We start from the raw sequence: 14,467 nt of genomic DNA, 5'->3' as shown, positions 1-14,467 counted from the left end.
ATCATCATTGGTGAATTGCTCCAACTCCTGAAATAAGATGAATTTCGATAATATCACATTAGAGGTAAATAATTGATAAAACAGTTTTTAGTGTAAGAAGGATACTTTTTTTTACATTAGCACAGGCTATCTTATTTATTATTTACTTGGCTATTGTATACACTGGGAGGTTTGGGGGGAAAATCCCAACTATAGAGAAATAAAACAAACAAAAGTAGGGAGCAAACGCAATTTATTTTTAAATACATAAAAAATATGAAAACTGCAGATATGGTTTATAAATATATATATAAAATAATTCCTTTATAAATACAAAAGAATACAATCTAAACATAGTCTTTCATTTATGCACCCACAGGAAAGCATTGCAAATTAGATATCATGTGAAGAAAAACAGCTTAGCAGATCTCCCATCTGAAATAGACAAAGCAAAACCTTTTAATTAATGAATATTTCAGCACTGTAACCGATCCTGACATTCTACACCCAGCTGAAAAGAGCACAGGCCTGTTTCTCTGCACTTCATTTTCATTTTGTGTAAATTGTAAATCCGATCTACAATTTTAAACTTGATAAAAATGCTCTCTTAGATTTTCAGCAGGGTAAGAATATAGGGGGACAAAAAATTAATAAATAAATTTAAAAAATGCCCTCGAAATTCAAAATGTGGGTGCCACTGCCCTTGTAATGAATTCTTTTTTTTTATTAGATTTTTTTCATTTGAATAACATCTGAAACAGTTCTTTATAATTTAAGATAGTCCTAGTTATACTGTACATATTATGGCATTTTATGACATACTGTATGTTGATTTCATTCTTAGGGTAAGGTAATGCATTCTTCATATTGAGAATTTGTATTAATGATTTAAAAGGATAGTTCACCCAAAAATACAAATTCTCTCATTATTTAATCACCTTCGTGATATCCCAGGTGTGTATGACTTTCTTTCTCCACTAGAACACATTTGAGGAAATACAGAAAAATATCTTAGCTCAGCAGGTCCTTCAAAATTCAAGTGAATGGAGATTTCTCTTTTGAAGGTCCAAAAATCACAGACAGTCAGCATAAATGTCATCGATACTACTCCAGCGGTTAAATGCATGTCTTCTAATGCGATAGGATCACTTGTGGTGTGAAAAAGAAAAATATTTAAGAGCTAAGAAATGTTTCTATTTTTCTTCAAATGCATTCTGGGGAAGAAAGAAAGTCATACGCACCTGGGATATCATGAGCGTGAGTAAATAATGAGAGAATTAAAGTTTTAGGGTGAACTATCCCTTTAATGAATCAATGACAAACACATGCAACACAATTTTTGTTTTAAATGTTTAGAAAAATATGCCCGAAAATCAAAAGAGGGGATTATTGCCCCTTCATATAAGAGTAAATTTCTGGCATGGATTTCCAGTCATATTTAAAGGTGATCTGTGTGCATTTTTCAATTTTAAAATAGTTTCAATGCAAAAACACCAGCTTAAGGGATAGTTCACCCAAATATGAAAATTTTGACATCATTTACTCACCCTTGTGTTGTTTCAAACCCGTATGACTTTCTTTCTTCCTTTGAACACAAAAGGAAACATTACTATTAGGCAGAATGGCAGCCTTAGTCACCATTCACTTTCAAAGCATATCATTTTTTTTTAATGAAAGTGAATGTGACTAAGACTAACATACTGTGTAACATTTCCATCTGTGTGCCACTGAAGAGAAAAAGTCATACAGGTTTTTAAAAACATGAATGAATGATGACAGAATTTGTTATCTGTTACGATAAAAATGCTTCAAGTTGCTCGCTCTTTGCTTATCTTATTTACAGTAGCTTACAGTAATGTCTGTATAAATATCAAACTTTTAAAACTAGTTTAAACTTTCAGACATTCTTTGTCAAGCCAACATCAAAGTTTGTCTTGACAAACTTTACCTATCTATTTATTTTTGCAATTTCTGTCTAGTGACGGTCGTGGTGCAGCAATCACACGCTTCACCTTTAACAGCCAGGCTTTCCTGGTTCACGAGGAGGTGTCCACTACACACTTGATATAAGTTGTGTCATCCTTGCAGTAGGCATGCTTAGGTGACCTCAATTTCCCCAGAGGGAAGAACAGGGGACACCCGCTGGCCACATTCATCTCTGAGACGGGCCGGTGAAAGGATGCAGAGGACAGGTCGGGACGGAAAGCATCGATGACATGCTCTCTGTGGTTCTGATCTATGAGAAAGAACGTTACCTGCAAGATATGCACAGGAGAAGTCAATGGGAGGTCATGAAAAATGCTGATGGCACAATATTAAAGAACCAAAGCTAATTTGATTAATAGCTGAACAGAAACTACAATTAAAGGAGTCATATCATACCTTTTTTCGTTTTGGTAAATGGTCTGCACTTATATAGCGCCTTTTTAACCTTAACAGTATTCAAAGCGCTTTACACTGGGACTCATTCACCCATTCATACACCAATGACAACAGAGCTGCTATGTAAGGTGCTAGCCTGCCATTGGGAGCAACTTGGGGTTCAGTGTCTTGCCCAAGGACACTTCGGCATGTGGAGTTGTGTGGGACGGGATTCGAACCTCCAACCCTGTGATTAGTGGCCAACCTGCTCTACCAACTGAGCCACAGCCACCCAGTTTTAAATATATTTAGTAAAGATGTTCACTAATAATGTTCCTATATGCAGTAATAGTCTTTTGCACCACAAATAATCATAATTAAATTTTTCATGACCACTTTCCACCTTCTCTCAGACCCTTTGAATTAATTGATGCATTTTTTTTTTTGCTGCTGTGCATTTAAGACTTCTATGTTAACACCCTCTTTGCATGTGAAATGTGAAACATTGCTCACATACAAACTGTGATGGATCCAATATAGTTTTTGAGATCATGTTACAGTATGCTGTCATAGTACATAAAAATCTTTCATCTCAAAAGTTCAAGGGAATTCTGAGTGCTCATGATATGACCCCTTTAATCTGTAGAGACAACACAGAGGAAAGATGCACAACATTTTAATTGATTGACAGCTTAATTATAGAGTTTTACCTTGTGTCTGAATGGCCATGAGAGAACAGGGTCATAGTCCCCTTTCATGATAACAAAGAAAAGGGAGATATGCGTTCCCTTCCCAACCCCATCTCCATTCAAGTAGAGCCGCATGCATACTTTAAATCCATACCTGGCGGTGTAGAAAGCTGAAAAACATAATTCATTGTAATTTTCATCTGAAATGTGATGGGTTTTATTTAAAACTCTGAGCACAGACAGCCTTAAAAATAGCTGTAGATAACCACGCAAGTCTCTTTCAACTCAAGAATCAAACGTGTGGCTTTCTTAATGACTGTTGTTATTGGAGGAATTGTTATTCTGATCCTATTCTGTAATGACGTGTAGGAAAGCAAGTCAATGAAATTGCCTTTGGTTGTTCTCTCTTTCTCTTTCTCTGCCTTTCTTTCCATTATGGTTGTAATCACAGAGACATAAACCCACTGGGCAAAGAATGCCATAACTGCTCCACATTTGCTGAGGCATTGAAAACTGAATTTCTGAACTGAACTTTACCTTTACATTTCAGTTTGTTCCTCACAGAAAGGGTCTGAAACATAGCACATGATTCACACGGACCACTTTTAAGTTTTCTTTTAAAGTTTGACAGCCACTAGTCAATGTCTACCTTTGTTGTATGAAAGAGCTGTGAAAACTTTCTACCTCATACCTCCTTTTGTGTTCCACAAGGAAATCATACAGGTTTTGAACGACACCAGAGTAAGTCATAATATTTTAAGCTTTTGGGTGAACTATTCCTTTACATTTCAGTCTGTTCCTCTCATAAAGCTATTGGAATAAAGCACAGGATTCATACGGAACACTTTTATGCTGTTTTCATGGTGCTTTTTCTAGCTTAACAGCCTACTTCCATTGTATGCAAAACATTCTTCAAAATTTCTCCTTTTGTGCTCCACAAAAGAAAGGAAATAATTTGGGTTTGGAACAACACAAGGGTGAGAAAAAAAGCACATAATTTACATTTTCAGTCGCACTTTTCATTTAAGAACAACTCAGAAAATATGTGCTTTGCTACCTGGTGAGTACTGACTGATCTTTTGCCCGGTGGCTGCCTCTCGCAGTCTCTTGCTGACATCACACAAGCGCCAGAGAAAGGTGCCATCATACGAGACGTCCTGCTGGGTGCTGATAGACTGCTGTAAGGATGCAATGCATATGTTTTTCCTGACCAGTCGCTGCAGCTGCTCGGCTACCTAAAATGTGATGGAAAACCATTATCATGGATGAATTACCCAAAGGTACAGATTGGCTCACTGTAAAAGCGCAATATTAATGCATCATAATAGGCCTTCTGAGCTGGTTAATGTTAGTAGCATTGTGCGAGATATTTCGAGATATACAAACAGAAAGAGATGAGACACGTTCTTTTCTTGTCCACAAAAGCTCTCGCAGAATTGTCAGACAAATCTATTTTATACAACTCACCACCTGCATCTCTATTCTTCAACTTATCTTTTCATTTTCAGCTATTCAAGAGTGTCACTGCAGCTCACGTGTTAAATAACTCAAGGTAGTCGAGCGCCAACGTAATCATTTTTAATCACCTTACGGTGATAAAAATAGAAACAAATAAATTATAATTTCATCTCTCAGGTCCCAAATAAGCAATATCTTTGTTTGTTTTAGGCGAGCTCTGACTTAGAACATAAATTCTACAGCCCATCTTTCAGCACAAATAAATGCCACTTCAAAGGAAACAAATGCATTTCAATGATTCCTATATGGGACTTCAGAGTTTTTGTCCCATAAACACATTAATTACATTCAAACGTATTGCAGATTCACAGTGGGAGAACTATTTAACAGCCACAGGATGCATTAAAGTAATAACATTTTAAATCCATTGTTGCATCAAAGTGCACACAGTGGAACTCCTGCTCTGATGATTTAGATTATGCAGTATGGAAATAACAGGATTTCCAGGGTTGTGTGGCTTTCAGAATTGAATTGAGATTGCCTTGTAGTGTACAATCCAATTCGTAGGAAGCAAACAGGATGTAGAATTGTAATTCAAATTAAAATTTAGGGAGAATGTGTAATTCAAATGTAATTACATGAAAATAAATTCATTTAAATGCTGTAAGTGTAGTTCTTAATAATACTTCTATTAAAAGTATGCCGTTTTAAAACATGCTGGTTTTTCAGAATTATGTACCTATAAACATGTTATCATAAACACAACAAATGGGTTTTTCAGACACATTGGATGGTACTGATCCACTGATTTATTAAATCACAATGCAAAAATGTATTTTAAAGTTTCTTGTTACTTCAAAACAGGAATATAATAATATTAGTTTTTTTTCAATTATGTGTTTTCAGAGTTACACATCTGTCAATTGCAATAGAAGACAATGAGCCTTTACATGCTCGGCAATACGCTGATAACCAGGGACTAAAAACGGTTCAAGGAACAAAACAGAAAAACTAAAACAAACTACATTTTTGGCAGAACATAACCAGAAATTGGAACAAAATTCCATGAAATTGTTCTGGAATGAAATGTTATTTTAAAATGCTGATAACCGGTTAATAACCGGTTCATTTTGATCTGCAAATTTTTTCATGAAACCGAAGAACAAAGGGTTATAACAGTACATTTTCAGAATTGCACATTTTCCTGTTGCCCGAAAACATTTGGGTCATTTTATCTTCAATAAAGAAGTCTCTGCAACTGGGTTCTAAAAACCTCCACTTGACAGACTACCTCTGTGACCGAATTCTAGAACCTACCATGAACCCAGCAGAGCAAGTTGGCCAAACCAGGGATCCAGGTCGGCAGTGGAATACAGCTTGGAATTTTGAAGGTTGGCATTTCAGACTATTATGCTGGCACTAAGAACAATATTCTGGTTGGGACTTAAATTCTTTAAGGGACTGAAGGTGAGATCGAGACTGATGGAGGAGACCCAGGAATAAGCCCCCCCACCGCAAGTCTTCACCTGCTCAGCTGCGTACTACTCCTCCAGCGGCAAAACCTCCTGAAACGCCACCGGAGTTATGCTGATTAGACAGCTTTGTTTTTAAAGAGAGCATTCGTGATAGTGCAGAACTTTGTGTGGAGCATCACTGCGCTCGTGTCGAAATGCAGGTCTCAAACCGTGTAAACCTGCAGTGAGTGACACTGTGTATATATATATATATATAGCCCTCAAGATCTCCCTGTCTATTGACTTGCATTGTTAACTGTATCGAGTTGAGTTTGGTGAGTCTTAGTCTTGTTTCTATTGTGGTTCCTCTTCTTCTGGATTATTAAAAAAAAAAAATTCTCTGCAACTGGGTTCTAAAAAACCTTCACTTTCAACCCTACCTCCGTGACAAGGACACTGTATACTATGCTTGAGATTTCTATCCTGATAATTCCCCCACATGGGAAAATTTTATTTGATTACTTTAGCTTCTTTTAATTAAGACATTTCCCTTATTTTGAGATTTATTTCAAGACATGTGCCTTGTATCTCTTGTGAGATCTGGCAACACTGCAACTGGTATATCACCCACCCTTAGCACAGAGTACTGCCATTTCAAAAAGAACATTATTAGCCGATCTTTAATGTTGTTCTTACCCGTTACCAATTGGAAAGGAGGCTGCGGAATACTGGAACCGGAACTAAAAGATAATGTTTCTGCTCAGAACAAACCAAAAGGAAATACATTTTGTTTTCATTCCCTGCTGAGAACTCGGATATAAAATCTGACAAAGACAAAACCGTGTTTACGTGTGATTTAAAATAATTTAAGTAATTCTGTGTTTTGATGTCAAACCATGAAGAGGCGTGCACACAACACTTATGCACATTGGATAAGATGGCAAGAATGCTGGAAAAGGGGTTACATGTAGCCCAAAATCAGGGTAACTTGCAAAAATCTGTGACGATCAATTTATTTCTAAGCCGCACATGACCTTACACCGACAAAGGAATGCAGTTTATTGCTTTTACATGACCACACATGTTGTCGGCTGGTGTACTTGCATGTAAATGTGCTCAATGGTAAATAATCCAGTGTAACATTCAACATGATGGCGGCTATGGCTCAGGTGGTAGTGCGGGTTGTCCACTAATAGCAGGGTTGGTGGTTCGATTCCCGGCCCACACGACTCCACATGCCGAAGTGTCCTTGGGCAAGACAAGGCTAGCAGCTAAAAGCAGGCTAGCACCTTCCATGGCAGCTCTGCCGTCATTGGTGTGTGTGTGAATGGGTGAATGAGACGCACTGTAAAGCGCTTTGAATACCACTAAGGTTCAAAAGGTGCTATATAAGTACAGACCATTTACCATTCTCCTGAATTACTGACAAGCACCTTCCCCCATCAGACATTTTTGCATCAATTCAAATGCATTTACCTTTCCCTGTGGTGCTACTAATAGGGTATTGTGCAAGCAATCTCTGAGACACATGTTTGGATACTGTGGATACCAGAAAGTAAACATGTTGATATAAACAATGAGCATGATTCAGAGTTTGCATTTTAGATCTAAAATTTAATTTATACTTCACTGATGGTTAGGGTTCGAGAGTATGGTTAATAAAATATGCATTCTTGTTAACTGTATTACATCATTTACAACTAAAAATACAACTCAATTTTGGGGTTACTGCAGACATTTTAACAACACTTCCAACTTCAGCCACTAGGGGCAGCGGCCATTTTTGACCGAGAGAAAGTTTTGAGTTCTGAATGTTACAGAATGTATTTATAGCACATTAAGTTCAAAGGAAAATTGAATCCCTCATTATACTGTATGCTCACTTTAAAGCTTGTTAATCCTGTTTGTTTATTGCAAGCTGTAGCAATTTTATTGGTATGCTTTTATCTGAGAACTTACCTTTGTTTCTAAGTGCTGAATGATCTGCTGGTTGTTCTGGTTGTCTCTCTCCAGTGTGACCACACTGATCTGGGTCTTCTCCACCTCTCGGTTCAAAGCTGAGATGATGTTCTCCATTATCTGCACTCTCTGCTGTAAGCCGTCTAGTTGCTGTCCAATGGCAAGTTCAGCATGGTTGTCGTGGAGGCTGAAGGCTTTATCGCTTATTCCTGGGTCTGCTCCATCAGTCTCAATCTCACATTCACTCTGAAAAGGAGAAGCACCACCACTCTGTCCAGGATGAAGATAGTCTAGAGCGTTTTCATGGTGACTTCTCTCAGGTGGGGAATGTACAGTTCGCTGAAGAGTCCTGGTGACCTCCAAGAGAAGCTGAAGATGACCAATGTGACTGCAGGACTCGTGCTCTTTTACTTTGTCTGCATTGCCCTGAAATAAAAGGCGATGGCATGTTGCAGCAAAATTTTAGCATTCTGTAAATATTCTTTTAACAATTTTTCCTCTTCAGAATTGCTATTTTATTTGAGATATATGAAACTTCAGTAAAACTAGGTTGATTTAGCTTCTTATTCTATTACACAAGACTTATTTAAAAATGGTTGGAGGATCTTGACTAAAGGAATAGTTTCCCCAAAAATTATGCTGACCCTGTATTATTTTCTTTCTTCAGTGAAATACTGTACATAAGATGTTCAGCAAAATGTCCATGCTTCTGTGTTTCATACCATGAAAGTGGATGGTAATTTATACTGCCAAGCTCCAAAATGACAAAAAGGTACCATTAAAGTGTCAAAAAAACAGTCCATATGACAGTCCAAAATGTAAGTAGATGTTTATTTAAAATCTGGCAGTATAAATCACCATCCACTTTCAATTTATGAAAAACAGAAGCTTATACATTCTTCCCAAGATCTCCTTTTGTGTTTCTCCTTATGGAAGAAAATAATACAGGGTTGGAATGTCATGAGGGTGAGTAAAAGATGACAAAAATGTAATTTAATGTAAGCTATTACTTTAACAAAATCATACTACAGGTACTTTACTACAAGACCAACCTTAAATGGACAACCAACTTCTGAGAAAATGCATGGCTCTTTTTTTTTGGAGTTGCCTTGTGGATTATTCTACAAAAGACACACACACATCAAAAAAAAATTTTTTTTTTTAGAATTGTTCTCTTTTATTAATATTTAGTGATTCACCAAAATCAGCGATTCTTCAGTACCTTTTGTCTTTTCTCTGCCTTTGCTGTCTTCTTATCTACTGAACTGGAACATGCATGCTTCTGTGAAGACAATAAAATATTTCCTGCATTGATAAAGGTTTCACACATTGTTGTGCCACAAACATCTAATTCAGGCTTTTCATCTTAATTTGTGGTAAGAAACGCATTGCATTAAAGGAAACCTTGACTAATTTGTGGTGTTTGATGCTTGACGTCTAAATTCACTGGATTTCTGCACTTTTTTTCACCTCTTTATTCCTCTAATCCATGTCTCGGAGTGCAGGTCCCAATGGGTGAAACCAAGTAATATGGGACACACTAGAGACTGTGGCTTAAAACTGACCCCTGGGACTCTACCAAGGGCACACTGACCCAGAACCACTCTGGCAACAAGAGGAAAAATATCTAGCACTATGAGCCTATTTGCACAATAAAATATAATATGTACAGTATTGTGCATGCACTATGTATATGGGTTGATGACGTAAAGAAATTTAGTTTTCCTCCGGATCAATTAAGTTAAAGAATTTAAAAATACATTACAAATGTAATTCACACATAACAATTGTTTAAATATACGTCTACTAAGAAGAACATGTTTTCAATTTCTGAGTTCAAGTAATTTTCATATTTTTCTTCTGGGGCTAAAAATGTAAAAGTGTCAAACAGTCCGAAAACAGTCAAAGTCTCATTAAAAGCATTTTTTGGTATACATAGTTGGAATAATGTTTTATTATATTGTATATACTTCATATACATATATATATATATATGTCATATAATATGACATTTTATCTCGATCTTTTTTTTAATTAATGTAAGTTTTGTACACTCACATGCAACCTGGAATTAAGTGCCTTGCTCAAGGACACAATGGTAGTGGCTGTGGCGATCGAACTAGCAACCTTCTGATTACCATTTATGTGCTTTAGCTTTACATTTAACAGTACCGTAGCAGCAGTTCAGTTCAGCTGTTTTCAAACTAGTGTATTTTTTTCAGTGACAAGCTCATTTTTCAAAGTCTCAGTGTAGATACTTGTATTACACACACACACTTAAACGAGCGAACTGAGGCAATAATATAATAAGCTTTCCAAAACTGTCTTCTCCCAAGTAACGCATAGGAAAGTCCAACATTTCCTTACCTGGAGTTCTCTAGGTGTCAGGACACCTGAGCAAGAGGAACATGTGGTCTTGTTGTTCGGACAGCCTCTTTCCAGATGTGTGGCCAATGTCTTTCTCTGCACCATTATGCCACAGCCAATGTTGCAAGGGATCAGGGCATATTCACACTGACTCTGATGCTCCTGTTGAGTGAGTAATTTCAGTATTGGTGAACTATTCCTTTGAGTAACTTTGATGATTTCTATATACCTAAATAACCTCTAACAGAGTGCAAAAATAATTCTCATTTTCCTTCTGACCTCATGATTTTTACTGAAAAACATAAAATGTACACAACAACCTACATGTTTTTGTTCTAATAAGGAGGTTGGGAACAATATGATATTCTCAAAGGGCTTTTAGACTCACTTGAGTGCAGAGAAAATGTAAAAAAAAAAACAAAAAAAAATGGAAACACAAAAGACTTCCATTAGGCAGCCATGAAGGTCACATTGAACACTCTACAGTCTCTATAAAATACTGACCTCTAAAACTTGTATGCAAGGCTTTTGAAAGGCTAAAGTTTGAGTTTGTTATTGTTCTGTCATACTAAGGATTGATTCAATACACTGGGGAACATCTGACGCAACAGTTCTAGTGAAAACCATCTTTATTATTAATGTCTTAATGGTCAGTTCATGTTATGCAATAAGCACAAAGCTACCAAGTATGAATTACCGTAAAATAGCATCTTGTGGTTGTGAAGTATATGGCTGCCTACCCCGGAGATTTCTTTTCTCCTATGATTTAACATTTTAATTGAACCAAAAAAAATATAAAAGTTCTTAATGTGATTGACACAAGCCCAATACTGTTGACGTTGACTTATGTCAAGTATAAAATACATTTTTGAAATGTTCCCAATAGCTTTGTAAGTTCCCAATAAGTTTGTAGCTTTGTCAAGACATTTTTATTTGTATAGCACTTTTCACAACTCTCATTGTTTCAAAGCAGCTTTACAAAAAAGCATGTTTAACAGAAAATGAAGCTGTAATATCTATAAAGTCCCATAAACAACCCTGCCTTTGCCTGATCTGTAGACTTCAAAACAGGCCTATTGGTTCAATGTTGTATTTTAAACCATTGGTTCTCAACTGGATTTGCTTCAGAATACAGATTTATACATTAGACATCAAGTGGTGACAAAACACAGAACCAAAATCTCATCTTTGAGTAACTTAAAGATAATTTTTTCCATGCAAAATATAAATAATCATTTCCATAGTGACAATAGTGAAGTACCTCAAAGTTCTTTAGGGTACTTCTCCAGGGGCAGCCATGGTTAGCACAGTGAACTTTCAGGTCTGAAATTTCCTTATTGATAGCTGCATCATTGAAGAACTGCATTTTAAACAAGAGGGGAAATTATGAAAACCATCCAAACATGAGTCACAAACCTTCCACTGTCTAAAACAGTTACAAAATGCCCGCATAATAACAGTAAATGTGAACACATGTTTGTAGATAGATAGACAGATAGCTAGATAGAATTACAAATTAGAAAACACAAAAAAATGTAGGATTTTTGATTACTTGTTCAAGAGTCAGTACACTAGTGTCATTAGTGTCAATGCTTGGGTCCTCTTCTTTACATTTGGTGCACACAAGGTCCTTGTTGTTTCTATATGAAATATAAATTATTAGCAACATTAACATTGAAGGTATAGGCCCATGTCTACAGTATTAAAAACAACTATGGAATACAACATCTATACGTAAACATTAACATTTAAGGTATCTAGCAGACACTACAGAGCAACTTTATCACTATCAGGCAAAAATAAAAAAAAATGCCTAATCTTTATTATGACTATTTAACACGCTTTAAAATAGCAGTAAAGTCATCATAACTATCAATGAACACAAATGAAAGTGTTTTGGTGGTGTATTTCCAAGAGAAACATTTATAACCGACAATTGAAGTAATTATATATCAACAAGCTAAACTTATTTTATATGATTTTAATGTAATTGAATATATGCAGTTACACAAGCAGAATTATTACCCACATATAAAATGACTACCCAACCGAAAATAAAACTGCAAGAGCCTTTATGAATTCAATGGCCACAACTGCGCCATGTCTTGAGTGTTATTGTGAAACTGCACCTGTTCTGCTCTAATGATTCTCTTCTTACCTTACCAGCCAGTTGACGCAGGCGAGGCAGTAGCGGTGACCGCACACCGTTTGACACGCTTTATTAAGTACATTATTACAGTTGCTGCACAAGTACTTCTCCTTCGGGACTTCATCACAGATGCTCTGAGGGAAACCTGACGGGTACTCGTTCTCACCCGGTGTGGACGAAGCCCCGTTTAAAGACGGATCTGGTACTGATCCAGAAGCCATTTAGTTTAGATTAAGTCGTGGCTGTACCAACAGCACGTTATGATGACATGTATTCTTTTCACTTTTCGTAGTATAGGCCTACCCAGGGTAGTGAAAAACACCACGGGGTTCCCCCGTTTTCAAAACACCCGGAAATATTATTGCGCTGCTAACATTTTTGTTTCCGCCCGTTTATCAACCACGTTCATGGATTTGTCGATAATACTTTAGACAAAAAAATAAAAATAAAATAAGAGGCATGCTTTTAAATGACACCCGAAAGTGATTAAAAAAAAAAACGCTTTTATACACACAGGCTGTGTTTCACAACCGTGAAAGGTGCCTAGTTGAGGGGCGTTCAAACAGAAAATATTTTTTATTTATTTTTTCGTCCATCCGCGCGCCTTCTTTGACCGTTGCGCCGCGACTTGACTGTGTTTTCAGTTTCTTGTGCAGTAGCGCTGCATTTACAGACGCCGTATAAAGTTAATAATAATAAAAATTAAACTGTTAAAAACGCATACCTAGAAACATGTGTAGTGTTCTATTTGTTGCGCCATGCTTTCTTGCGCAATAACGCGTTCAGTCTGGGTGGTCTCGCACCTTTTATGCGGTTTGGATACATTTGTGGAACGTTCACACACAACGCGTTCTGTCATTCTAAAACGGACGCGTTATGGATACATTTTGACGCCGTCTTAAAACGCAACTTACGTGGTATGCGTCCCCGCATTAAAAAACTAGGCGTGACGCATGTCTGGGGCTGACGGAACGCGAGAGCTCGTTCTGTGTCAACGCCTCTATGTTTTCCAAAAAACGCTGTTTCGGAACGCGCCGTTAATGCACATAAATGTTGTATAGGTAGGCAGCCCGCGTGGTTTTGAGACACTTCTCTATTTTTCTCAGAACTTGGCCGCACTTCATATCATATCCGTCATATCTGTCGACACACGGAAAGTCCCATGTGAAAACAACTTTGTGTTCCGATGTGGTGGACAGGTGCTCACCGTTGTTTTTGTTATATATATATATATATATATATATATATATATATATATATATATATATATATTTTTTTTATGTTCATCTATGTTAATAATATGAGGACATTTGCATGTCTTAAGTTGTGTAGCTCAAATAAATAAATAAATAAAAATAAAAGGGGGATGGGTGTCATTGTTGTGCAGTTATCTCTTTTCTTCTGTATTACTACATGCAGTAGGGTGACCCAGGGGGCAGACTGGTCATGGGGAGAACCAGGACTTTTCCAGGTGGGCTGGTCGTGAAACGGGCCGGATGTCCGAACACACACCCACACCCAGTCCGCCCCTAGGGTGACTAGATGTCCACGTTTTCACAGTCAAATACCAGGACTTTCCCTGGAAAACGGGGACGTCTGGTCACGCTATTGTCCCCGGAAATGTCCCCGTTTTTACTGCACGTTCAAAACAGTCTGCAAAATTAAGATCCATGGCAAGAAAGCCCCTATTGAAGCCAGCCGGCAACAGGCCTAATCGTGTGCTGTTTATTTTGACCAACAAAGGGGGCTGCTCGCTATAGATGCTTTAAGTCAATCAGTGTTTTCCTTTATGAATTACTTGTTCGTGCTGGTTTTCCCATTAAGAACTGGACCAGGAGCAAGCTCAATTGAAAAGAATCATCATCATTGTTATCAGATTCGAGGTACATACAAGCTATGTTATAAAGAAGTTATATTGTTATGTATCAAATGAATGCTTTTAAAATAAGAATATGACATTAATAATATAGAGGGAAAAAATTCAATGTATAAGGTATCTGAAAAGAACAACCATAAATGTAAGTCAGCACATTACAGCATTGATTAAATTG

At 37.0% G+C, this 14,467-nt stretch overlaps 1 protein-coding gene across 2 annotated transcripts; it reads right to left on the bottom strand.

The window, feature by feature from the left end:
* Positions 1–223: 223 nt before the first annotated feature.
* On the bottom strand, positions 224–13,469 carry LOC127631127 (TNF receptor-associated factor 1-like). 2 transcript variants are annotated; one of them, XM_052109124.1, is made up of 11 exons: positions 12,426–13,469; positions 11,820–11,907; positions 11,529–11,627; positions 10,268–10,429; positions 9,123–9,182; positions 8,953–9,021; positions 7,901–8,326; positions 4,087–4,264; positions 3,051–3,199; positions 1,992–2,234; positions 224–414 (listed from the first exon to the last, which is right to left on the bottom strand). In XM_052109124.1, the coding sequence occupies exons 1-10, from the start codon at positions 12,635–12,637 to the stop codon at positions 2,016–2,018; spliced, it is 1,662 nt and encodes a 553-aa protein (XP_051965084.1). In that variant the 5' UTR covers positions 12,638–13,469; the 3' UTR covers positions 224–414; positions 1,992–2,015. The 2 variants fall into 2 exon arrangements, with proteins under 2 accessions (XP_051965084.1, XP_051965083.1); XM_052109123.1 differs by having other exon boundaries at positions 224–2,234.
* Positions 13,470–14,467: the final 998 nt, after the last annotated feature.

The sequence above is a fragment of the Xyrauchen texanus genome, chromosome 37 (assembly GCF_025860055.1).
Source record: "Xyrauchen texanus isolate HMW12.3.18 chromosome 37, RBS_HiC_50CHRs, whole genome shotgun sequence".
NCBI classification, from domain to species: domain Eukaryota; kingdom Metazoa; phylum Chordata; class Actinopteri; order Cypriniformes; family Catostomidae; genus Xyrauchen; species Xyrauchen texanus.
The sequence above is the reverse complement of the archived record's forward strand: the minus strand, read 5'-3'. Positions and strand labels throughout refer to the sequence as shown.

Coding starts and splice junctions, on each gene's coding strand:
- LOC127631127 (XM_052109123.1), bottom strand. CDS start 12,637: ATGGCTTCTGGATCAGTACCAGATCCGTCTTTAAACGGGGCTTCGTCC. Junction 8,327..8,952: donor AAGTTGGTTGTCCATTTAAG/GTTGGTCTTGTA, acceptor CTTTTATTTCAG/GGCAATGCAGACAAAGTAAA. Junction 4,265..7,900: donor TTCAGCACTTAGAAACAAAG/GTAAGTTCTCAG, acceptor ATCACATTTTAG/GTAGCCGAGCAGCTGCAGCG.